This window comes from Antechinus flavipes, chromosome 3 (assembly GCF_016432865.1).
Source record: "Antechinus flavipes isolate AdamAnt ecotype Samford, QLD, Australia chromosome 3, AdamAnt_v2, whole genome shotgun sequence".
NCBI lineage: Eukaryota > Metazoa > Chordata > Mammalia > Dasyuromorphia > Dasyuridae > Antechinus > Antechinus flavipes.
This window is the reverse complement of record NC_067400.1, coordinates 561932944-561959999: the sequence shown is the minus strand read 5'-3', so window position 1 is coordinate 561959999 and position 27056 is coordinate 561932944. Positions and strand designations below refer to the sequence as shown.

Here is a 27056-nt window from a genome sequence, read left to right as displayed (position 1 = left end):
GCCGCTGGGAAATCAGTGTTGTCTTTGGCCGACGTAGAATACATTAGATTTCTCTGTAACATTTTAAAGATGGAAAGGATTTTGATGGTGGACAGGTTCATTTTACAAGTGAAAAACTTAGTCTCTAAAGAATGGAGTAAGGAGACCAGGGCCACGGCTGGGACTTAGAATGCCAGGGTGCCAGGCTCTTGCCTCCTGGGTTGTCATGCAGCCTGTTGGGGGGAGAGGGACCAGGAGAGAGGTGCTGTCTTTGTGCTCATTGTAGGGATGAGGAAGCTGGAGTTAGTTAAGTATTAGTTAAATGACTTGCCCCAGAGTCTGAGGCCAGATTTTAGGCTCCCCAACTGCGGGCTCTTCGGCCTATCCACTGTACCACCTAGCTGCCTCCTAGCGCCACCTAGCTGCCTCTATTTCAAAAGATTGGTGGTCTCCATATTCAAGTGAGTTTTTTTGTTGTTATAATTTAGCCATGAACAGAAATGACTACCCAGGCAACTAAAAGAACCCAGATTAGGATTCAGACTTAATGTATACTGACTGATACTAGTTTAGCCATATCCTTAACTTTTTAATTCTCAAGTTAATTCTCTAAGTGCATGATTTTAGTGAAGTAAATACGTCTTTTAAATGTTGAATTCTCTAGTTGGAGGCCTTTTATGAATATCATGAATATGAATATCCAGATATTGGCCTGTGAATTCAGACAAATTAAGGACATGGGTACTAATTGCTGCTAGTAGTAGTGATAAAAATAGCCAGAGCTCAAGTTTTATGATAGTTTGCAATTTATAGAGTGTTTTCCCCACAACAGTCCAATGAGATAGAGGGAACAAATGTTATTCTCTTTTTTTACAGGACTAGGACTCATGAGTAATATATAACATGTAAATGTTGGCACTGGGACTGGGCTAAGGTCTTTTGACTCCCAGAGCTGGGTACTTGTTGCCTTCAGCATCTGCAGAAATTGCCTTCATTGCATGTCAGACACCTGGTTTCATTCAATAGATGTTGCTTTTCTTATCTCTGTGACCAGAGTCTTCCTTTCTGACTTGCAGGCATCTTTAGACCTCAGTTAATCTGGTAATCAAAGAGCTTTTGCTTCTTGTCAGTGAGAATTCTCTCTGTATAAGAGGAAGAGGAGGTGGCTTCCTGATGCAATTCCAAGGCAGAGGCTTGTGTTATCCCCAAGGCTGGGGAATGAGCTGACTTAGTCATTGGGGGGATCTCTTCTTTCTCTTCCAGAGCTGAGGATGAAGCGGAGAGCATCAGACAGAGGAGCTGGGGAAACGTCTGCTCGAGCAAAAGCTCTTGGAAGTAGCATTTCTGGGAATAATGCAAAGAGAGCTGGGCCATTTATCTTAGGTAAGTCACACTTGTTTTCTCAGTTGTCTAAAAGCAGGCTGGCTTACAACCTGCTCTATGTGCTGACTGAATGGAATAACAAGATAGTAGCAAAATTAAATATGAACTCAGACCTGGTAGATTCAGTCACATAATTATCAGGGCTCGTATATTAAACTAAAGGTTGTTTATTATTTTTTTTTATTGTTTCTCAGGGAAATTGTAAAATATTAAATTAGCAGATATTTGAAACTGAATACCTCCATGTGTGCCCACATGTGTGAGAGGGCATATGTGTTTGCTGATTTAATCTCTCTCTTTGGAGGAGAAGAGGTATTTTCCCTGAAAATACAGCTTTTCCTTCTCCACTCTCTCCAGCCCAACCCAGTTGGGATATAGAACAGGTATACTTGCTTTATTTTTTAACCATGAGATAAAGTCATACCTAGTTTGGAATCCATCTGAGAGACCCCTGTCTTGTAGGTGGTACCTAAATAGTGCACAATTAATTCTAGAAAGGTGTTGCTGTAACTCCCAATAACCTATAAAATTTGGCTGACAGTTTCTGAATAAGAGCACTTGGTAGTATCAGCATACCTGAGAAAAGATACTTACAAAATGAAGAGAAACTAGGATGTGTGGTGTGGGCTGGTTGACTGGGTTTAATGTTCTGGGATTTGTAGTTGAGTTGCCAAGTGTTGGCTGTCACATTGATAAAAATTAATATTAAGTTTCTACTGTGTGCCTGGCATTGTGCCACACATTGACCCCTTGTCGACAGGAGCTAGCTGTATTAGGCAAGCAGGTCTTAGGAAACTCTGCCCTCACGTGGAGGGGCAGAGATCAGGTGTGTGCTGGATTGCATGATACAACACCCTTTGGTATGTGGACTTGTCAGTGGTATAAGAACGGTGAGTCATGAAATCTTAGAGCTAGAAGGAAATCATTTAATCCCTTCTCTATTTGAAATATAGGGATCTCCATGGACCCAGAGGAGTGCTGCAAATATACCATTTGTATGTAAGAAGCTTCTTTTTGTAGATATGATATCTACAGATAGATATCAAGAAGACTTTAAAACCCCATTGATAAGATTTTTTTTAGGAATGATGCAATTTATAGAAAAGTTTGCCCATTGTTGATCTTTAGGCTTGTCTAAGTAAGAGTTAGTATAGAGACTGAATGTGGGTCAAAGCATAGTATTTTCACCTTTTTTTGTTTACTTTTTCTTTTTTGTGGTCTTTCCCTTTTATTCTGATTTTTCTTTCACAGCATAACTTATATAGAAATGTGTTTAAAAGGATTGTACATATTTAACTTATCAGTTTGCTTGTTATCTTGGGAAGGGAGACTGAAAAAATTTAGAGCTCCAAATCTTACAAAAATGAATGTTGAAAATTACCTTTACATGTATTTCAAAAATTAAAATACTATTGGGAGGGTAATAAGAGTGGGAGTGGCTGACCAGAGAGGTCCCTGGTAGCTCTACATCATCTTAACGACATCACACTGTGCTAGGCAAAGCCCCTTAAATGCAAACAGATCTATTCTCTTCTGCCCTCAGGTCCTCGATTAGGTAATTCTCCAGTGCCCAGCATTGTCCAGTGTTTGGCAAGAAAAGATGGGACAGATGACTTCTATCAGCTAAAGGTAGGTGGAAGAGAAGTCCTCAGTACTTCTGCTTTCTTGAAAGAACTATATGCCTTAAGAAGCTTCACACCAGTGTTGCTGTGACTCCATTTTTACCTTGAAGCAATTAGGTTCACACATTCTGTCGCTCTCTACAATTCTTGGTGAAGATGGATTTATATGTACATAAAATTAAAGAGCAGTCACGTTTGAGATGCCTGTTCAGTCTTCCATGTGCATTAGAAGTGACACTTCTAGTACTGCACTCTAGTCCTACCATTTATTTTGTTTAAGGAACAAAAAATACGATAAGGTTTTCTTTTCCTTTTCCCTAAAGATTCTGACCCTTGAAGAAAGGGGAGAACAAGGACTAGAGACCCAAGAGGAAAGGCAAGGCAAGATGCTTTTACATACAGAGTATTCTCTGCTTTCCCTTCTCCACACTCAGGATGGCGTTGTTCACCACCACGGGCTCTTCCAGGTAAAGGGCAGAAATGGGAATACCTAGGGTCTGCAAGCCTCTTGCAACTTGTTGGGCTTGGCTTTGCATTCTGTTTTCCAATAGCTCCTCATATTAATTTTTTTAAAGAATTTTTTATTGCTGTCTGTTGTTTTTACATCACCTAATTCTTTTTCTCTGTATCCCATCCCCCTCCCTAGAGAGCCATTCCTCACAATGATATTTCCTATGCAGAACCACCCCCAGTGAATCAGGGCTTCCTCAGGAGCTGAGGGAGGTTATTCAGAGGACATTGTTTACTGACTGTGACCCAGTGGTATTGGTTGTGATGATCAGCTCTAGCCAGAGTATAAACAGTGTACATTTTAAATGGTCATGATTTCTTTGAAAAGCAGCTTTTCTGGGCAAAGGGGAAAAGCCAGGAAGTCTCTTAAAGATACAAGGACTTTGGGGATAAATCTGAACTCTCTTCTCTAAAGTTGCCTTGACTTCTTAAGAAATGTTTAAAAAAAAAAAATCAGTAAAAGTAGAAGCTAGAAGACTTGCATATTACCTCAAAACAACCAGAAGTAGATTCTTTCCTTTAGGCATTTGTTGGGTTCTCCATTCAGGCCTGAAAATTCAGGCAGGAAACAGGTCGCTCAAGTTGAATTGTCTGGTTAGGAATCTTTTTGTAAATGTGCACATTAAAAATCTGTCCTTGAAGGGGCTTTTAACAGCTCTAAAATACAAGAGGAAAAGTGTTCTTACCTGTGCTGTTAGGGATTGATTTTGGGGAGAGTCTATCTGAAAGCATTAGCTGAAGGCAGAGTAGTGGCCCCAACATCCCCGTAATGTGTGATTAGGCATGGCTGGACTCATCGGTTTAGTCTAGAAGACTGAATAGTAGAAGTTGTCTCCAGGAAGTCTTTGTGTTTAGATTTGCCTTCAGAGACTCTGGCAGGTAACCCAGAGTAGTAATGAGTAATCTGAAAGCTTTTCTCATCCAAGGTGTATTGAGGATAGACACTTATTTTGTTAACAACTTACAAAAGAAGACTAGAGTCTTTTTTTAAGTACTTGATTTAGTCATTTTCGTACATATTATTTTAAAAGACTAGAGAACTTTGATCATCAATCAATATGTATTGAACATATCCTTCATAGCAGTCTCTGCACTTAGTGTTCTGGGTAATACAATATGAAAGATAATAAAATCCAACTGGGAAGATAAAGAAGATGAGAAAACAAACAGTGTATGGTAGGCACCAGATGTTTTGGTACAGACAGTAAGTGCTTCCGAAGATCTGAGAAAGAAGAGAGGACCCCTGAGGTGATGGAGAGATCGCTGGGGTTTTAGTTCCAGCCCTGCCACCAGATTGCCTTTGGGATCAAACTTGGCCAAGTCCCTTTGGCTTATTTATGAAATAATAGTGTTGTATTAGGTAACTTCTGAGGTTCCTTCTAACTGGTATTTGTGTGATTCTAAGGAATATTTAGTGGTCTTAGAGTAACATGAGCCGAGTAGCAGAGCACATTGTGGAGGAGAGGGGAGGTAGATGTCAGTTTTGTTATCTGTCTTAGTTCAGCTTAAATTTTAAAGAAGAAAGGCTCTCAGTCCCTGAATAGGATTGAAAATGTTTGTAAAGCTGGTTATGCTTTTCAGCAAGATTGTGAAAATGTATTCGAAATCCTAGAAGCTTCTCGGTCTGACTTCTACATAACTTTTATTGTCTTGGGGAATCAAAATTAACACTGTTACTTAGATATTATACAATAAACCTGTATTAAAAGTACCTGAAATGTGCCAGCCACTGTGTTAAGCACTTAAGGATACAAATAAGAAAGCCAGTCCCTGCCTAGGGGGATGATATACACTAAACTTAAAGAGGGTAGGGGTGAAGATAATGCCAGAAGGTACCTGGCTTGGGGACAAAATGAAGATGATGGTAGAATCAAAACCAAGTAGAGCTGCTGTGGGCAGATAAAGAAATTGCTGGGATTCTTGTTGCTCAGTAAAATGAGCCTTTGAGAGGAGGTCATTGCTCTGCCTTCCTATCAGAGCATCAGAAGCAGTTGAGGGCACCATTGAGGTGTGATGATCAAAGCTCAAGCAGTTTTCACGATACTGAGTTGTTTCCTGGTGGTGAGGTGGGGGGGAGGAGAGGAGGGGGGTGATAGGTGATACATGATGATGATGATGATGATGATGATGATGGTCAGAACCAAGCGAAAGGCTGGCAGCCAATGAAGAAGTGACTGGGATATTAAAGAGTGGTATAATAGGAAGAATGGACACTTCCATCTCCTCTTAACACACACACACATACACACACACACACACACACACATACACCCCCATGCCCAACAGAAACATGGCTTGTGGGAGAACAATGAGAGGATCCTATTAGTCATCTGATGCTTTTGCTTTAAGCCTATGGCCTTGGTTCAGCTTTCTTTGATTCTGATAGAAACATGGAGTTTAATAAGCACTTGTTTGTGAATATAAGTCCTTCCATTTACAAATATGGCCACTCTTTTGGCTGTAGAATTTGGCAGTGTTTGAATATGCTTCCCTGAGACATCATGCCAATCCCTGGAGCTAGTTTTGTTTGCTGGGTGTAGCTGCTAGCACATCAAAGATTAGGTAATATTGACTGGCTCCATAATCATTTAGTTTCAATCCCATAAACATATACTCCTCAGCCTTTCTTTCTTGTTCCCCTATACATGAGTGAGCTTGTTTTGGGGGTTATTGGGTTGTTTTTTTTTTTTTAAGTTTTCTGAACGACATCCTGTTCCTTTATATATTATAATCCAAATGGAAAGCTTCACTGCTAACAACTGTCTCAAAACCACTTGTTTCTTTTCCTCCTAGGATCGAGCTTGTGAAATTGTTGAGGATGTGGAATCTACCCGGATGATCAAGAAAATGAAAAAACGTATTTGTCTAGTCCTGGACTGCCTTTGTGCACATGACTTTAGTGACAAAACTGCAGATCTGATCAACCTCCAGCATTATGTCATAAAGGAAAAGCGACTCAGTGAAAGAGAGACAGTAGTTATATTCTATGATGTGGTCCGAGTGGTGGAAGCCTTGCATAAGGTGAGCAGCTGCTGAGCTGGACTGTTCTTCTAGTCTGAGCTAGACTAGGGAGTATTTTCAAGTCCTAGATAAAGGATGAAGATGGATGAGTCTCTTAGCTTTCTTAACAGACAGAATACTTTTAGTGAATCTTGGAAAATTTTCTATCTTCTCAGCCACCGGAGTAGTGATAAAGGCTCAGCAGCTTCAAGAAAAATAATAGTAGAATTAAATGTAAACCAGGTTAAGAATAGTTGCACCTAAACACCGCAGGAAGTATAGGTCTACATGATTCCAAAAATGAGTCACCAGAAAATTTGTTAAGGTCTGTGACTTTCAGTCCCTGATTGTCCTCTAAGCTCTCATCTCAGCTAGAGCTGTCCACATCTGTCCTATTTCCCCTTTTATAAATCAGATGGTAATGTCATTTTATCCATAATATTGGATATTGTGGATATAGATGAACTAATGATGGCAGCACAGAGGTCAGTCTTTCTCTCTTAGCAGCTATCCATAAGCAAGAGAAGGTAGGGTGGGATATAATGAGAACTTTTTTTGCTAAAGTCCAATTTGTTTCCTTCCCTCTTGAGTTAACAAAGTTAGAGAATTCTGGGTTCTCTGAGCATTGTACAGCAGAGTGAGAGATGTAAAGCAAATATTTCTGACTTGTGAGAGAAGTTCCTTTTGTTAGAGATATCCGAGCAGCTGCTCTGTGACTAGCTTCTTTGGGGACATTTTAGAGTTTGTACCTTGGGTCTGGTGGCCCCTAAAGTTTTATGAGTCTTGAATTTGTTATGTGTCTAAATAACCCAAATCCAAAATTGTATATTGTCAATTTTGTTTTTCAGAAAAACATTGTGCACAGAGACCTGAAACTTGGCAACATGGTGCTAAACAAAAGGTGAGTTACCTTTTTCCATTGTCTCCTTAACCTTGAAATTGAGACGGATTTTATATGATTTTGTTATCAACAGCATACATTTTACAAGATCAATGTCAAGTCTAACAATTTGGGTTCAGAAACTTAATTTATTCAATATGAGAATAGTCAGGCAGTAACTTAAATGAAAAAGACTTGGGGGAGGAGGGAAGGAGAAGGGAGAGCAAGTTAAGTTCAACTTCCTGAAAATCCAAAATGTGACATGGCAGCCAAGAGAACTAACAAAATCTTAGGCTGACTTCAAAGACAAATATCTAGAACAAAGTAGTTATTATTCCCACCACACTTTGCCCTGCCCTAGATCACAGCTAGAAGATGACTTCCATTTTCAAAAAGATATTTACAAGCTTTATACCATTTCCACAGGATAATGATCATTATAGAAATAGGACTAGAAATTATATAATTCACAAATACCAGTTGAATGAACAAGAGATGTTTAGCTTTGTAAAGAGAATGTGAGCTTCAGTCTCCACAGTTCCTTCTCTGGGTGCAGATGGTATTTTCCATCCAAAGTTTATTGGAATTGCTTTGGATTACTGTATTGCTGAGAAGAGCTAAGTCTGTCATAGTTGATCATTATACAATCTTGCTATTACTGTGTACAATTTTCTGGTTCTGCTCATTTCACTCAGCATCAGTTCATATAAGTCTTTCCAGGCTTTTCTGAAATCAGCCTGCTCATCATTTCTTATAGAACAGTAACATTCTGTTACACTCATAATTTATTCAGCCATTCCCCAAGTGATAAGCATTCCCTCAGTTTCCATTCCTTGCCATTACAAAAAAAGCTACTATAAATATTTTTGCACATGTGAGTCTTTTCCCCTCTTTTATGATCTCTTAGGGACATAGACCCAGTGGTGACAATGTTGGATCAAAGGGTATGCATAGTTTGATAACCCTCTAGACATAGTTCCAAATTGCTCTCCAAAGGGGCTGGATTCCAACACCACCACCAACAATATATTAGTGTCCCAGTTTTCCCATATCCTGTCATCTAAGTCAATCTGAGAATCAATTTGAGGTGGTATCTCAGGGTTGTTTTAATTTGCATTTCTCTAGTCAAAACTGATTTAAAGCATTTTTTCATATGACTATAGAAGACTTTAATTTATTTATCTAAAAATTGTCTGTTTATATACTTTGACTACTTGTCAATTGGCAAAAAACCTCTGCTTTCTTAAAGAGCCCTCACTTCAAAGAGCCCACTGACCTGAGAATATTATCATCAATCAGTCTTGACCCCTTTTATTTTCCCCACACAGGGATACTCTGTGTATGCATAGACACAGTTCTCATCAGGGCACGGATGCAATCCTGACTTGTTCTTTGAGGCTGTTGCCCCTTTCCAAATTATAGTAAGCACATCCCACCAAAGTTGGAAGGGGCTATGAGTATAGGCTCTAGGATGAGCAGCCTAAATGCAGAGGGGCTCATCAGCAGGGTGACCTGACGCCAATGAGATTTTCTTAAAGATTTCTCCAAAGTTACAAATCTCTGATCTTGAAAATACAGAGGCTTTAAAAAAAAAATGCAGTGAGAAATGCCAAGAATTAGATTCTTTTATCTTCTGTTGCTGTTGATCTGCCAGGGATCTCCTGGTTTTTCAAACCCAAAGGTAATAACTCCAAGAAATGTTACCTGAAGACTTTTCATCCCTGCTTGAAGAGGGAAGAAAAGGGACATGGCACAGAGATCAATGGCAGTCTTGGCTCAAGTAAAAATACTTGCATCAAAGTAGTCTACCTTCTGTGGTAATTGATAGTCTCACAATCTGATCCTGTTGTGAGGAACCGGAAGATCTACAGAAAGCAAGGAGGCGATCACAGGGTTGTCTTGATCTCCAGCTGACTAAAGAGTTAGCAATACAATCACATAAGGAGCAAAGAAGAGGGAAGGCAATAAGCATTTATTAAGCACTTACTGTCAGGTACTGCCCTAAAACACTTTATATATAGTGTCTTACTGGATCCCCACAATAATCCTTGCTACTCCCGGTTGGTTGTTGATTTTTCCCATTTTGTATTTGAAGAAACTGAGGGAAATAAGTTGAGTGACTTGTCTAGCTAATGTCTAAAGATAGATTTGAACCCAGATCTTACTAACTCCAGACCCAGCATCCTCTCCACTGAATCACCAAGATGCCTCATAAAATCTGGGGCTGAAGGATGCACCCAGTGTTAGTCCTCTATAAGAAGTGCTTAAAGACTTAAGGTATCATCGGATGCAAATGCAGGTGCACATGTGTGCTTCTAGGTGTACATTGACTCTTTTCTTTATTGAGTAATCCTTTTTGAGTGTTGAAGCAAACTCTAGACTTGGGTGAATGAAGAGTCACAGGAAGTGTCAGCTCTTCTTTGTCTCTTAAAGGTGATACTAATCAAGCTCTCAGGAAGAGGTAAATCTGGCTTCTTTAGCTGAGATTCAAGATATTTAGAATTGGAAGGTTAAAACTTAGATCTAACATGTAGCCTGTGTTAATAGAAAGCACTGAATTCTTCCTCCTTGGTCTAACTAGAGTGGTGCTTTTGTCACTTTAGGGCTCTGTTTTAGAGATTCTCCATTCTGACTTGAGAAGACTGATAGTAAATAAAGCTTGCCCCCCTCCTCAAGGCTTTGGAGATGGAGTAGAGGTGCTGGCTGAGGCATGTGTTGTCAAAAATGATGTTCATCAAAGAACAATAAAGCATTGGCTTTAGAAAGAAAAGGAAAAAATGGTTCTCACTGTCCATATTCAGTGATATTCTGTAAGTGAGATTAATATTTCTGTCAGTGACTTGGTAATCCTTTCTGATAGTCAGCACCTTCCCTCTGTCATTGCTGCAAGTGTCCCGTTGGATCTTAAGTGTCTAGAAGCCCCAAAGCCAGCCCTCTCCACTGCTTTGGTGACTTCCATCTCTTGGCTAAACTTTGATCTGTTCTAATCCCCCTTCCCTCCCCCCCCCCCCCCCCATATCAACTTTGAGGCAGATGTTTTTCATGCCTTACACTAGGTTAAAATGCTTCTGCCCTTAAAGAAGGGAACAAATAAACTAATGACTTCCAATAGAGTTTTCTGGTAAAAGAGCCAGGAACTCTTCTGGTGTAGGGAAAATGAAAAAGAGAACTTTTTACAAGAATTACATGAGATTGTGGTTACAGTAATCCCCTTCATTGGAAAAAGTGAAATGATTGAATCATCATTGGGGTTACTTTAGGTTTAGGTCAGTTCCTTCTCTATCTTCTCCCTTCTCCTCTCTCTCTTCTCCCTTCTCTCTCTCATTCCCCTCTTTTTCTTTTCCTCTCTTCTCCTCCCCTCTTTTTCTCCTTTCCTTCTTTCTCTCTCTTGTTTTTAAAGAGTGACCTACCAAATTCCTAGAAAAGGAAAAAACACAGCGGCAGCCAACAGGGTCATAACTGAAATGTGACTCACTGCACTAACACTGCCACAAATCTCTCTCCCCTGCTGGACTGCTTAGCAGAATCCTAGGCTCTGTTGCTTCCCTGGAGCTGGTCAGGGGCATTGCTTTCTCAGGAAGGTTGACCCTGGGAGCCCTACATACTTTTTTGGGTGTTTCTTAATTGTTTTCCTGGATCTATAAGGCTCTGCCCCTTGAATAGAGCAGCATAGTGATATAATGGTAGACCCCTTGGACTTTAGGTTGATTTCAGTATCAGCCCAGCTTTTCTACTTACTGTGAGGTCTTACCCCTTTCTGACTGCTGCTCTGTAAAATGAGAATGGCTGTATTTGTGCTATTTGTCCTATCAGTAAGTGAAGGCCCCTAATGAGAAGTCGTTGTTACCATGTTCTTGTCAACAGAAAAGCTGCTTTGGTTCTCTTCCAGCTTTTCTATGTTAAATCCTCAGACACCTCCTGGGAAGTATCCTATCATTCAGCTATACAAAATTATATTTTCAGATATATTTCATTGAATTCTATGTTTAGGAGGAATAAAGGCATGAATTCTGTAATTAGTGAGTTAGGGCTGTTAGAGGCAATAGAACAGAAAACATCTTAATTATCTAATGAACTTTTCTTTCCTGAGATATCCTGATTGCTCATCTTCACCAGAGATGTTGATTGCCTCAGGGGCTTTGGGTCAGGCCATTTGTTCCCCTCTCTAAACCTCAGTTTCCTCATCTATAGAATGAAGGAAGTAGGACTAGATGATACTTCAGAGCTGGTTCTGCTCAAGAATTCTGTGACTATCTAAACTAAGAACAAAAGGTTAATTTTCGACTATGTGCCCTTCCTCCAAGGTCACCAACTCTATTCACCTCCCATGCAGAGCTAATGGAGCTAGAATGGAAGGCTAGATGCTGTTGCTTTACAGTTTCAAGAGTTTCCTCTTGAATACATTGATTCAGTGCCACAATTCCATCCCACTAGTTTAGAAGAGTTCCTTTCTCCTTGTCTTCTCTCTCTTTCTCCTCTCCCCCTCCTTCTCTCTTCTCCCGACTCTCTTTCTCTTCCTCTCTCCTCCCCTCCCTCTCATTATCTTTCTCTCCCTTTCTTCCCCCTTCTTTTTTTCATTATTCAAGACACATCATGTAGTCCATCTTCTAGTCCTGGTTCTGCCATCAAGTAGTCTAGGGACTTGAGGCAAGTTACTTTCCCTTTCCAATTCCAGTTTCCTCCTCTGTAAAATGATGGAGTCGAAGTAGGGGATATCCAGGTTTCTATCAGAATATTCTGATATTCTGTCATCATATAAATTCTGATGATCAGGCTCTGTGACCTTCTTTCTGGTTGAAAAGCAGACCTCATAGTTTCATCTTGTTTTGTACGTGCCATCCTTTGCCAGGCAGCACATTGACAGACTTGTGAAAGGGCTTATCTTGTATTGTCATCAGCCAGGCTCATAAAACATGGGATTTGACCAGATTTTATCCCTACCCACTTTCTGCTTTCCTTGACTCTTGGTGATATGTCTTGTTCTAACCTGAAGGAAGGGCTCCTGTTTGGCTAAGCCTTAGTTCTACTCTGGGGAACACTAAAAAAGAAGCCTCTTCCCTCCATCTTCAGATTTGGAGAGTCAGGTCCCATCCGCCAGCACTGATTAAGTGCCAGGTGCGGGGTGCCGGGCACTGAGCGAGGTATTCAAGAGACAGTGACAGAGATGAGCCATTCCCTGCACCACCCTGGCGCTGGCGTTGGAGGGGAGAACAACGGTGGCCTTTCTCTCTGTCTCCTTCTTGGGCTAAGAGGAATGGAGGTTTCACAACCCTCTTCCCCAAGCTGTATGAGCTCATCTTTTAATCCACTCTGAGGTATAAAAGTGCTTTCTTCACAGCTGCCCTGTGAGGTTAGGAGGACATAGACTATCCCCTCTTTACAGATGAAGAAATGGAGATTGAGAGAAAGGAAATGACTTGCCCAGCTTCTATATGTCGAAGGCAGCCTCTGAAGTCCAGGCCCTCTGGTGATGGCCCCCCGCCACCGTGATGTCGGCATAGTTCACAGAGCCCTCAAGCTGTCCCAGTTTTAAAGGATACTGGTACTAAGCCTGGTCCTCTGTTCTCTGAGGGCCAGCTTGCCAAGTGTCTCCTCCTCCCAAGACTGCCTTGGCTAACCCCCTGAGGTTCGGGTGTCAGTCTTCAGCTGCCAACGGGACAAAGCAGAAAGGTTCAGCTTGGTAGCTTAGCTTGCAGTGTCACCTGGAACAAAATCAGAACAAGAGAAATGGGGCAAGTGAAGTGTAATTTTTAAAAGGTGACATAACTCAGGAAGGGTAAGATTTGGGGGAGATTTGCAGAGAAGGAAGAGATTGGGCTGGCCAAAAGAGGAAGTCTGACAACAGGATTTCCCCCAATTCCAAGCTAAGGTGGTCACTGCTTTTTTTGAAAGCCATGCTACCTCCTCAGTAGAAGTCATTGGGAGCCATGGGATTTAGATCTGGGTCCTTATCGACAATAATTTGTGTGTATCCCTCATTTTATTGGTAAAGAAATATTTGAGGATTTAGAGCTGGAATGGACCCTAAAGGTCATTTGGTCCAACCCCCATTTTTCAGTGGAGGAAGTTAAGATCCAGAGAAATAGCGATTATCCAAAATCATATGTGTATTAAGGTTTCCTCAGTGTGACAAAGAGCTGCTGCTCTTTGTCAAGCACTGTACTAGGAGCTGGGGGCAGAGAGACAAATCAACAGTTGCTGCCTGCAAAGAGTTTTGGGCTTCACCAAGTACAGTGCAACTGTGTAGGTTTATACAAAATAGATTTCTGGCAAATCTTAAATGCCAACTTTAGAAAGCTGTTCTGCTGCCAGTGCTAAGAATGAAGAGCCAGAGCACATGCTTCCCATCCTCCCCTCCTCCCTCCCCCAGTATGCCTTAGTTTCTAAATCTAGAAAATGGAGTCAGGTGAGATTGAGGCGTTTTTGCTTTGTTTATGATGGACCCCTTTGGTAGTCTGGTGAAGCCCTTGGGGTCTTTCCCAGAAAAAAGACAATGTTACAAAGAAATCAATCTATTTTGAAATAGAATTAAGATAATTTTTTTTTTAAGTTCGCAGATGTCAGGTTAAGAACTTTTTCTATTCTAATGATCTTTGATCTTCTCTATGAACTCTGGAGCCCAATTGGCCATTTTTTACTTTGATGATTTTCAAAAGATTCATCCAGGGCCCATACCATCGACATGACTGAAATGTCCCCATGTATTCCTGCATAATTGTCCTTGAAGTCAACTGAAGATGTCAAATTACCTAGAAGCACGCTGTCACCTTTGCACTAAACATTTTTTAAAAATTTTTTATTGATATCTTTTGTTTTTACATTACCAAGATTTACCCCTTCTTTCTCCTCTGAGAGCCCTCCCTTATAAAAAAGAAATTGTTTTACAAAAAAAGAAAAAGAGGAAGAAAAAATATCCCAAACATTCTGATATACTATGCAAATGTTCCACACCCATGCACATCAGCCTCTGCCAAGGAGCAGGGGGAAGTATCTTCTCCTTTGTGGGGCCAAGCTTGTCATACTTCATTTTTCAAATGTTTTATTGATGTTCTTTTTTTTTCCCCCCATCACTCACTTTCCATTCAACTTTCCCCTCCCCCAATTTTCCCTTAAAAACAAATGTGTACAGCTAAGCCAAACCATTCTACTTAAACCACTTTGAACATGCCCAGCTTGAAGGCCCAAATAATTTTTTTGTCTTTTTATGTGATAGCCATTCTCAGTTGACTTGGTGTTGTTATTTAAAGCCCTATGCAGTCCAGAAAACAAAAACTAAGAAGAGGAATTCTGAATTAAGACAAATGATTCCAGTGCTGGAAACTTGTCTAAAACAAAAATTAATACTCTTAAAATTTCATAGGCTCATTCATGTAGTTTAAAAACATTTTGCGGAACTGCCACGCTAAGCTGCAGTCTGGCCCATTTCAAGGGACTACTGGGATTGCTGGAAAACATCTCAGTTCCCATGAACTGATCTGAAAGCACATGTATATCCCTTGTGCCATCTAGTTAATAAAAACTGCCTGGAGATCTAGCTAAATGAGGGTCAGGTAGTCAGAACACTCACTCTCCTAAAGTGGTATTCATATGGGAAGTCAGAAAACACGGGACAGGCCCTTAAACAGGTTACCAGTGGAGCCTGCCTTGTTCTGACTCATTACAGTCAACTCCAACCCAGCAGGGTTCAGAGCCCTGACACTTCCTGTTCCCTTCCCATGAAGGGCAGCTGCTTTTGTGTACTAAGTCCCTGTCACCGAAAGTGTTTGTGCCCACAAAACCACCAACTGCCTTCCTTCCTTAGCACTGGAAATGATCAACCCCTTGCACTGGGACTCAATTGTTCCTCTTTGGTTATAGCGTATCATACACATTTGTGTGTGCTGCTCCATGAAGTTGGGGACCTCAAGAGCTTCATCATCTTTGTCTCCTCCCTGGGCTTTGTCCATAAAGTCCACTTCCCAGAAGCAGACCCTAATGGTGTTTGCCAGTGGCTACTGCTCACTAATCCTTAAACCCTGGATTTGGAACCTTTGGAGGCTGCTTTTTACAGAATTAATGGTTAAACAGCCTCTGATTAGCTTTAGAGTCTTGAGATTTTTTCCCTGTCCCATTTATTCACAGTGTTTGCCCACCTATTTTGTGCCAAGGTAAGCAATGGAGGACACTGCTAAAGTAATTCTGTGGCTTTGGGTTTTCCAAAAACCTTGGGAGGATTAAAACATTGGATTATTACCTCTTTTACCTGGTCCTGTGTGATCAACATTCATTTCAGTCCCAAAAAGGGCATACTATACATAATCTTTGACACATAAACAAACACAGGCCTTTATTATACCAAAGATCAGCAAATCCAGAACAATGTTGACACTTTAAAATTTTTTATTGTGGCATATTTGGTATTTTCTGTATTTACCTTATAAACTGTGAACTTTTAAAAATTAAATTGAGTGAAGACATGTATCCTTTAAGGTCTCCCAAATCAATGTCATTTCACAATAAAAGCAAATCTAATGTAACCTTATATGGCTATTCAATGTTTTGTAACAGTTTCCCCATGGAACTCTATTCCTCCCTCCCAATCCAATTATATATGCCCAGAACTAATTAATAACATTAAGTTTAGTATGACTGTATCATTGTTCTTACTGGATATGTGAGATGCTATTCTGCCCACTCCTGAGAGTGGGAAGAAACATTTGACAGTTACTGGAAAGGCTGTTCCCATTTTGCTTTTTACTTGCTGTCCAGTCTTTAGCTGAACTGTAGGGCCCAAGGACTTGAGTGAGAATTGTACAAGAGGAAAATCAGGAGCAAAGAAAGCCAGTTTTCTCAACTGTGTCACAGTTTTCCCAGGCCCATTATAAATACCTCATTTTCTTCATACCTTGCATCTCTCCAAAACCCTAAAACCCAGTTGCTTTCTAAATAATTACCAAGTACCACTCACACAAGCCACATCACATTCAAGAGCTTCTTCCCTATCCATTCTCTTAATCCTTTTTGATTACCTTTTACCATTTCTGTTTTGAAAAGAAGGCTTCTAGTCCTTTTTTTGGAAAACTCCTGAGCTTGCCCCTGACTCCTATGAGTCTCTCATGGAGATTTAGGAAGGGAAGGGTAGATATATCCTGGGTTTGTTTGTTTGTTTTTCAGTTTTATTTAGTATTGTATTTTTCCCTCAGTTATATGTAAAAACAAATTTTAATTCTGGGTTTTTCCCATGGTAGGTTTGGAGAATGGTTACAGTACATAGCCCTTCATCCTTGCTCTTGAGCTATACACATGAAAATAATGGATGGAAACCTATTTAATTACTTGAAGGCACTTAAAAATATTCCTGGCTTCTAAATCCAGAGTAAATTTGGCAAGGCTGGACTCACATTTCCTTTGTCTTCTGAACAAGCAGAATCTGGGGGTAGCTTTACTGGTTGGGCTCGTACCCAAATTGGCTACTTCCTCTCTTTCTCCCCAGTAAGAAGGCAGTTTGCTATGTGAGCAAATTTAAAGATGTATCCAGAGGTTAACCATCTAGAAAAGCTGTGTATTCAAGGGTTTAGTTTTTTAGCCCAGCATTATGTAGTGACATTGAGGTGGAACTAGATTCTGTAATTATAAATTAGAGCTGACTTCCTTGACTAAATAATACCAGGCAATCCCTAACATTTGGGTGGCTGCTAATTTAAATACAAAATTTCTAAATTAACTGGTACAGGCCTGACTCTATTTTATGGAGCTGGCCTACTTGTATATTATTATGGGGGGAGGGAGAACTAGCATCTTCTTCATGGCAGAGGTAAAAGAAATTCTTTCCTGTGTCTGTTTTGTTCTTAACTTTTAAGACCAAGGGAGGATAATGTAGAGTTCTCTCTATGTTACAGTTCTACAGTTCTCTCTGTTGCTGGTGGCTGAGCTGCTGCCTCCTTGAACTGGCTCAGTTACTTCCTGGACAGTCCCTTAGATGATCTCATCGGCCCAGCATGCACTGACTTGTAAATAGTGTTTTGAAAAGGCAAAGAATGATTAAGTCCTGTGTGAGCTATTGCTTCAGGGCCAGGCAATCCTTCCACCTTCCCTTCTTCTGGGAAGCTGTAGGGTTGAGATGGCCAAATGACTCAGACTTGCCCCATCCCCTGGAGTTCTTTCTGCTAGGGAAGATGAGCTGTGCTCTCTCCTTGACAAAGATTGTAGTTCTTATTCTAAAGGAAATTAAATCAGGCTCAGTTCTAGAGTTCATTGCTAATCTTTAAAGCCAGGATAAGATTGCTTACTTCTAAGACCTGAGGAAAGGGGAGAGCATTTATTTACCATTCCCCAAATACTTATCAAACACTGACTACATATCAGTAGACTGTGCTCAATGCTAGGAGATATATAGAAGTGAAAACACAGTTTGCTCTCAAATGGGGTTTAAATAAGACCAATAAAAATGTGGGACTAATGCAAAATACAACAAAAAGAGATAAAGCCATTTTTGTCTGGAGAGATGGAAAAGACTTGAGAATATAGTCCTTGTTCACAAGAGCTGGTAGAAGAGGAAGCTAAATATACTACAAATGAGATATTTTACATGGCCTCATAAACAGAGATCAGCTATAGGAGGAATCACAGCTCATTCTCTTCCTGTTGAGTTTCAGGTATATAAGCAGCTAGCTGAGCAGAACCTTAAGGAATAAGCAAATTTACCCCAAGCAAGGTGGTAGGGAGACGTATTCCTAGCCCCTTCTAGAAAAGACCCAAACAGAGAAGAGTTTCATATAGGATCTTGATTTTTCTTGATGGGCCACTGCAGTTTCAGAAGCATTTATGATGAGGTGAGAGAATTGAAGGTTGAAAAGATCCCTTAACAGCAATGGGATCATCTTGGTCAGTGGCAGGCTTTGAGAAAGAACCCCAATGAATACAGGCATGAGGTTTGTGGCAAAGAATGGGTTTATTTACTCTAAGAAAACCACTTTCTTAGCAAGCAAAGTCCTGTTAGGAATTAGCAAAGATTTATACTGAGAAAAACCCAGTGGACTGAGTCCAGAAAGGCATTTAGCAAAGATTGGGGTTCAGTCATCTTTTATTAGCCTTCTGAGGTTTGGGACTTCTTTGATCTTTGACCCCAAGGGCCAGGGAGGGGGCCGGGGGAGGGGAGAAGGGGGAGGGAGAAGGAGGGGTTAGAGGACTGATCTCCTGATGAGTCTGAGAGACTGATTTTCAATTCAGAACTGAATGAGATTGCTTATCTTGAGAGTTTCTCTTATGGACAGGAGGGTGTGCTCCTCCCCAGAGGTCGGCAGGGTTTGAGACCCTGAGAATCACCCTTCCCCCAAGATTCCTTTCCGACCCTTCTTCTCTCTTCCCCACCCCCCCCACCCCCCTCCGATTGACAGCATTTTTTGTGAAAAAGATCCTGAGGAAGTTAGAGCCTCCACTGTGAGTCAGCAGCAAGACATGGTGGCCTCTTCTCCTGGCTCCTAGGGATGAGAAGGTGGTGGGCTCAAAGCATCATACCTTCTCCAGACTATGTTGCGTTCCAAGCACCACAGTTTAAAGTGTTCAGAGGAAGGCAACCAGCATGGAAAAGGACCTTGAAGGAATCCTGGATATTGTTGACCTGGAGCGTGACCACTGTCTTTAGGTAGTCCAGGGACTCTCAGGTGAAAGAAGAATTAGAGTTGGTTAGGCTCAAACAATCGGCAGATACTGCAGAGAAATTTAGATTTTGTGTTGGGGAAAATTTCCTAAAAACTAGAGCAATATGAAAGTGAAATGGGTTTCACTTTGGAAAGTGGTGGGTCTTTCTTCCCTCATACTTTCTCCCACTTCATGGCAGAGATCTTCAAGCAGAAACTAGATAATCTTTGGTTAGTAATGTCATAGAGGGTTTGGATTAGATGGTGGCTAGAGAGCCTGTCTATTTAGCCCTCAAATTCTCTGTTTCTGGGATTCAGTTCAGGAAGCATTATGTACCAAATGACATTCTCCATTTGGGGATGCAGACTCTCAAGAAGCTTATATTCTAGTGGAGGGCAGGGGATGGGGGAGAACATGGAGAAGCAACAGCATGTACACACAGAAATACATGATACATAAAAAAGAATATGGGAGGCAAGAGGAGAGTGGCAAGCAGGAAAGACCTCCAGTAGGAAATATTTCAGCCCAAATTTGAAGGGAGTCACTGCCAAGGCACTGGATTGGGGGGCTAAGGTTGTAGACACAAAGTAGTGTCTACCACAAGGAGCTGACATTTTCCTGAAGGTTAAATATTCTTGCCTAATTGGAGCATCAAGTCTGTGGATGAGGGGGAGTGATAGTTAAATCTGCAGAAATAGGTTGGAAGTTTAGAGGACTAAGGGGTAGCTCTTCCGAATCAGGTCAGGATGGGATGGGTCATAAAAGTTTTTTTTTTTTAATAACTTTTTATTGATAGAACTCATGTCAGGGTAATTTTTTACAACATTATCCCTTGCATTCACTTCTGTTCCGATTTTTCTCCTCCCTCCCTCTACCCCCTCCCCAAGATGGCAAGCAATCCTTTACATGTTGAATAGGTTACAGTATATCCTGGATACAATATATGTTTGCAGAACCGAACAGTTTTCTTGTTGCACAGGGAGAATTGAATTCAGAAGGTATAAATAATCCGGGAAGAAAAACAAAAATGCAAGCAGTTTATATTCATTTCCCAGTGTTCTTTCTTTGGGTGTAGCTGCTTCTGCCCATCTTTGATCAATTGAAACTGAATTAGCTCTCTTTATCGAAGAGATCCACTTCCATCAGAATACGTCCTCAAACAGTATTGTTGTTGAGGTATATAATGATCTCCTGGTTCTGCTCATTTCACTTAGCATCAGTTCATGTAAATCTCGCCAGTCCTCTCTGTATTCATCCTGCTGGTCATTCCTTACAGAACAATAATATTCCATAACATTCATATACCACAATTTACCCAACCATTCTCCAATTGATGGGCATCCATTCAATTTCCAGTTTCTAGTGACTACAAACAGGGCTGCCACAAACATTTTGGCACATACAGGTCCCTTTCCCTTCTTTAGTATCTCTTTGGGGCATAAGCCCAGTAGAAACACTGCTGGATCAAAGGGTATGCACAATTTGATAACTTTTTGGGCATAATTCCAGATTGCTCTCCAGAATGGCTGGATGTGTTCACAATTCCACCAATAATGTATCAGTGTGATGGGTCATAAAAGTACCAATAAACAGAAATGTTGGGACCCAGTGCCGTCTTGTTTATCCCTCTGGGATCTCCAGAGAGAATTCCAGCATCCCTACCTGTAATGATGCCAGATAGATTAGGATACAGTTTAGGTAGTTTGCCTGCCTTGAATCTTTAAAGTAAATGAGGTGCCCTACGGGCAAGTGACCTTTTGTACTGACTACAAATAGATTCTTTCTTGTTTTGAGCTTGTTACAGGTAGCTCCGGATGTTTAGCCTAGGGACCAGCAGGGCAAAGGGTGGTCAAGAGGGTGCCAACTGGATCGGCCAGATTGGAACAAATGCTGGTTTTGCTTCTTTTGCTCCCTGTGTACCTCTCTGAGGTGCAAGCAGACTACCTTGAATTCAAAATATTTATTGGAAATATTTTTTAGGTTTTTTTGGGGGGGAGAGTAGGGTGGGAAGGGGTCATGAGATTTACGTGAGATTTTTAGGTTTTCCTAAGTCTGAGGAGAAGACTTCCCTAACTTCAGGTTTGCTATTTAAAAAGACACCAAATGTTCTTCTCAATAATGTAGAGATTCATGGCAATTTTCATAGATTTGTGATGGAAAGTGCCATCCGTATCGAGAGAAACAATTATGGAGACTGAACATGGATTGAAGCATATTATTTTCATCTTTGATTTGTTTGTTTCTTATATTTTTCTCCCTTTTGGTCTGATTTTCTTGCACAGTATAACAAATAAGGAAATAAGTTTTAAGAGAATTGCACATATTTAATCTATGTCAGGTTGCTTGCTGTCTTGTGGAGTGGGGAGGGAAGGAGTAAAATTTGAAATACAAAGTCTTACAAAAATGAATGTTGAAGGCTGTCTTTATATGTATTAGGGAATAATAAAATATTGAAATTTTTTGAAAGAAAGATAGCAAACATTTTTTTTAAAAGACACCAAATGCAAGCAAAAGAAAGATGCCAGTTATTTGTTGACTGAATGTCTCTTTATCTTCTCTTCCCAGAACTCACAGGATAACCATCACCAACTTCTGTCTTGGAAAGCACCTTGTGAGTGAGGATGACTTGCTGAAGGATCAGAGAGGGAGCCCAGCATACATCAGCCCAGATGTGCTCAGTGGTATGTAACTTGTCCAAAAACCTAGTACAATTGTCTCTTCTATCTCGAAATTCCTGTGACTAACAAATTAGATTTTCAGGGAGACTCTTGTACAATACTCAGTCTTAGAGGCTTTCCCTAGGACTTTCTGGATCTATTCCTGCTCTTTACTAACATGGAAAAAGGATCAGATTTCTCTCTTTTTTTTTTCTTTTATATTTTATTTTTTTTAATAACTTTTTATTGATAGAACTCATGCCAGGATAATTTTTTACAACATTATCCCTTGCATTCACTTCTGTTCCGATTTTTCCCCTCCCTCCCTCCACCCCCTCCCCCAGATGGCAAGCAATCCTTTGCATGTTGAATAGGTTACAGTATAAGGAATCAGATTTCTCCACTTTTTCAGACATGTCAGAGAACTGAAGAGATCCATGGTATATTCCAATTTTCTTTAGGGTTTAGGCTCTTCAGCCACTTTTAGTGGACTCTTACTGGACAAGTCTCTTGCAAGTACAATTTGTAAATTTTCTTTCTCTGGTCCCTGAGACTTGTTGAGTGTTAAAAGCTCAAGGAGAGCTGCAGAAATATAAAACTGAAAGAATTATGAGCTGAATATCCCCATCACAAAATTAGCTATATTCAGCAAGAGAGAGCCTCGTCTTTTAGAATTTTGAAAAGAAAAAAAGAAAGTCAGTTTCTTCATGAAGTTTTCTAAGTAGGACAGGCCTCCCTGACATCTGGGGGAAATGGTGGCAGCAGCTGCCAAGTTCATTGGTATTTGGGAGTAACCAGCCTCTGCCAATCTTTGCCTCTGTGCGCTCCCACTTCACCTTCCCTTCCTCAGACCTAGCCTAATCACCTTGGCAAAGGTACCTGTTTCTGCTCCCAGACAGCAGTATGAAGCCATAATGATGGTAGAGTTCATTTTTAACCCTAAGCTCAGATATTGGAGACTTTTTTTTTTTTTAACTATTTCTAAAAGGCAATTTGGAGAGGTGTGGTGGTGGGACCGTTGCTGGGAGCAGCTGGCACCTGTCAGGAATGCTGATACCCTAAAAGTGTCCGTGAAATAAATGCATGTGTGTGTCGCCTGTGTGGTGCCAAGGGCTGATTGGCACCCAGAGCGTGAACAGGTGGCCTCATTTTGGGGTAACAGAAGCTGTTTAGTTCTCCTGCTGTCATCTCCAGCCTTCTCCCTTGTCTCCTCAGTCTGTACTTGTTAGGAAAAGTGGGGATATTTGTTTAAAAGGAAGGAGGAAATTTAGCTGACAGCAGTGATCTCAGAGAAGGAGTAATAATGTCTGCTCCCTCGCTCTTTGCTGAACCTTGCAAACCTTCCAAGCTTCCGTTTACAGATCAGTCCATGAGAAGTTCGTTGGATGGAGTTGGGCATTTTGCGCCAATTCCTGCATGAAAGTGGAGCCCCTATTGTTATTCATTCCTGACCCTATGGACTGTACTGTCCAGGAGATTTTCTTGGCAAAGATACTGTAGTGCCCTTTCCTCCTCAGAGGACAGAGAGGCTCTGGGCAACCTAGACCTGTCTCTCTAGTCTCAGTTTGGGTACCCCCCCCCAGGGGACGGGACAGGAGCCCCCAAAGAGCACATTATCACTTAGGCAGAGAAGAGCGTGCGCTCCCCTGACAATCTGAAGTGAAGAGGAACTTCTTCATTGCCTGGCCTGGGAAAGGAAGCCGTGGCTGACGGCTTTTGGCTATCTCACAGGAAAGCTGCCTGCTCATCAGCTAAATGATTCTATCAGCAAGCAAGTAGGAGATACCCGCAGCAGGGCTGCAGAGGGAGGGAAGAAGCTGGAGACCAGATAAAAGAGCACAGCACGGCTTTTTAGCTGTTTAGAGCTAAGAATAATTAGTGTGAATGGTGAATCCTGCATTGGTGACTCAGGGCTGAGTCAGAAGACTTGGTGTCTTTTATCCCATCAGTGGGACTGTAACGGGGCTCAGAATTCTGGAGCCTTCATATATTTCTCTGGGTGTGCAGATGAGAAAGGCTGGAGAATCTAAGAGGAGGGGCCTCCTTGGAGGAGCCTGACAGATGGGGAGACAGCTCTTTTCCAAAGAGCAGAATAATGTCCCGAGTCAGGCAGCCAAGGCAGCTCAGAGCTGACTGCTGGGACCTGGGAGCATGGGGCTGGTGCAGGAATCTCAGGCTGGGCCCGAGCCAGGGCAGCCTCCTGTCTGTCAGCAGTGCATTCTTGAGCCCTTCCCATTAGGGAGACCAGGGACTCCGGCTCCATGCAGAAGGGTCAAGTCAATGAAATCTATCTGAGAACAAGTAACATCTAGTGTCTAGACCACTATTCTGCCCATTGAGATGGCTACCTTTAAAGGGACTTCAGAATCTGTTGTTTCCGGTCTAAAAAGCCTCTTTTGCAAATGCTGTCCTGGCCCGAGGCCCAAAAGGAAGTGGTCATTATGTACATCATGCACAGTGTGCATCCAGCTAACAAATCTGGGCAGAACTTCCTCGGGCAGTAAAGGTTGAATATTACCCATGAAGCAAAATAATACTGGTTCAAAAAGTCAAAAAGCCACCCTCTGGAGAAGCCTGAACAATAAACGTATTAACAAAAATAAACGTTAGGCTCTAAAATCCCAGTCTGCCTGCAGTCTCAGATGTTCCATGACAAGCCTTTGTCCACAGGACTTTCCTAACACTCCGTGTCAGGTCTTTAAGGAGTTTAAGCATTGGTAGACAACTAATGGCTTTTCTAAAGCAAGTTGATGTAAATGATCAAGCAAATAATTCCAAGCACTGATATGATCAACTCTTCTAGGAAGATAGAGATGAGTGTAAAAAAAAAAAAAAATCAAGTTTTTTTTTTTTTGGGGGGGGGGAGGGGAGAAGGGGGTAGGGGAGATTTGGTATGGAGAAAAGACTTGGCAGGAGAGTTTGAGGAGGGTCTTATGCCTATCATCAGAGGGATCACCCTTGTTTTGTGCTGGCCCAGAGACTTCCACTAGGAACAAAGTAGAGCAGGGGGTTAGCAGGAGGCAGATTTCTGTCTAATAAAAGGGAACACAAATTTTCTTTGAATCTAGGTTCTTATAATCTTCCTTCTCCAAATGACATTCTCATAATTAGTGCATTTGTTCCTAGGCATTAGTAAAGATCAGACAAAAAGCATTAACTACATAAAATTTGAAAGTTTACATTTATTTTATAGTTATCTAGATAAGAGCATAAAAAGAAATTTTATTATAACCTCTATCCATCCCCTACTACAGTGTTTTGTAAATGCTAGATGTTTAAATAGTTAATAGTCAGTAAACTTTAAGTGCTAATATGCCAGGAACTATGGCTACAAGGGAGGCAAAGAACAGTCTCTGATTCAAGGAGCTAACAATCTAATGGAGAAACAAGCCAATATATTTAAAGCAAGTAATATACAGGATAAATAAGAAATAATAGAGGTGAGACACTGGGAGTAAGTGATTAGGGAAGGCTGCTTGTTGAAGGTAGGATTTTAGCTGAGAAGCCAGTAGGAGATATAAAAAGAGAAAGCATCAAGAAATTGAGTAGTCAATCAGTGCAATGTGTTATGTTCACAGGACAAAATAGTCAATAACTATAGAATTCTAGTATTTGACAAACCCTAAGACCCCAGCTTTTGGGATAAGAACTCACTATTTGACAAAACTGCTAGGAAAATTAGAAACTAGTACGGCAGAAACTAGGCATTGACCCACACCTAAAACCATATACCAAAATAAGGTTGAAATGAGTCCATGATTTAGACATAGTGATATTATAAGCAAATTAGAAGAACACAAGATAGTTTACCTCTCAGATCTATGGAAAAGGAAGGAATTTGTGTCCAAAGAACTGAAATCCATTATTGAACACCAAATAGATCATTTTGATTATATTAAATTGAAAAGGTTTTGTACTAACAAAACTAATGGAGATAAGATTAGAAAGGAAGCAATGAATTGAGAAAACATTTTTACATTTAAGGGTTGTGATAAAGGCCTCATTTCTAAAATATATAGAGAATTGACTCAAATTTATAAAAATTCAAGCCATTCTCCAATTGATAAATTCAAAGAATATGAACAATTTTCAGATAAAGAAATTAAAACTATTTCTAGTCACTTGGGGGAAAAATGCTCTAAATCACTATGATCAGAGAAATGCAAATTAAGCTAATCCTGAGGTCCTACTACACATCTCTCAGATTGGCTAAGATGACAAGAAAAGATGACAAATGTTGGAGGGTATGTGGGAAAACTGGGATACTGATACATTGTAGATAAAGTGAAACGATCGAGTTTCTGAAGAGCAATTGGGAACTATCAGACTGTTCATACCTTTAATCCAGCACTGTTTCTACTGGGCTTATATCCCAAACAGATTATAAAGGAGAGCCCCACATGTGCAAAAATGTTTGTGGCAGCCCTCTTTGTAGTGGCAAGAAATTGGAAAGTGAGTGGATGCCCATTAATTGGAGAATGGCTGAATATGTTCTCGTATATAAATGTTATGGAATATTATTGTTCTGCAAGAAACGATCAGAAGGATGATTTCAGAGAGGCCTAGAGAGACTTACATGAACTGAGGCTGAGTGAAATGAGCAGAACTAGGAGATCATTATACATGGCAACAACAAGACTATACAAAGATCGGTTCTGATGGACGTGGCTCTTTCCATGTGAGATGGTTAAGATCAGTTCTAATAACTTGTGATGGAGAGAGCCATCTCTGTTTAAGGATGTAGATGGCTCTACACCCAGAGAGGGGACTGTGGCACTCTTTCTGTTGTTGTTTGCTTACATTTTGTTTTCTTTCTCAGTTTTTTTTCTTCTTAATCCAATTTTTATTCTGCAGCAAGATAAACTATAAATATGTATACATATATTGGATTTAACATACATTGTAACATGTTTAACATGTATTGGATTACCTGCCATCTTGGGGAGGGGGTGTGGAGGAAAGAAGGGGGAAAAATAGGTTTTGCCAGGGTCAATGTTGAAAAATTACCCATGCGTATGTTTGTAAACAAAAAGCTTTAAAAATAATAATAAAGATAATAACATTTTTAAAAATTTTAAAAGAGAGAGAAAGAGCATCTCCACCCCAAGGGACAGCCAGGGAAAATGCCTAGGACTGAGAGATGGGGTATTTTCTTCAAGGAATAGCCAGGAAGGGTCAGTGTCACTTGATTGAAGAGTATGAATTTCAAGGAGAAAAGGTATAAGGAAGGTAGGAGAATACTACATTAGAAAGGATTTTGAATCCCAGAGCATTTGGTATTTGATTCTGAAAGCCATAGGAAGCTGCGGAAATTTTTTGAGGGAAGTGAGTGAGCAAGAGACATGATAAGGTGTATAATTTAGGAAAATCACTTCAGTGGCTGAATGGAAGATGGATTAGAACAAA

General features: G+C 40.7%; 1 protein-coding gene across 2 annotated transcripts in view; it reads left to right on the top strand.

The window, feature by feature from the left end:
• The window catches only part of STK40 (serine/threonine kinase 40), a 60671-nt gene that overhangs the window by 26657 nt on the left and 6958 nt on the right, over positions 1-27056 (top strand). For both annotated transcript variants that reach the window (XM_051987701.1, XM_051987702.1), the window contains exons 2-7: positions 1243-1362; positions 2906-2991; positions 3308-3451; positions 6288-6515; positions 7343-7395; positions 21559-21674. In XM_051987701.1, coding sequence (XP_051843661.1) covers positions 1251-1362; positions 2906-2991; positions 3308-3451; positions 6288-6515; positions 7343-7395; positions 21559-21674 — 739 coding nt within the window. In that variant the 5' untranslated portion in view covers positions 1243-1250. The remainder of the gene's footprint in view (positions 1-1242; positions 1363-2905; positions 2992-3307; positions 3452-6287; positions 6516-7342; positions 7396-21558; positions 21675-27056) is intronic.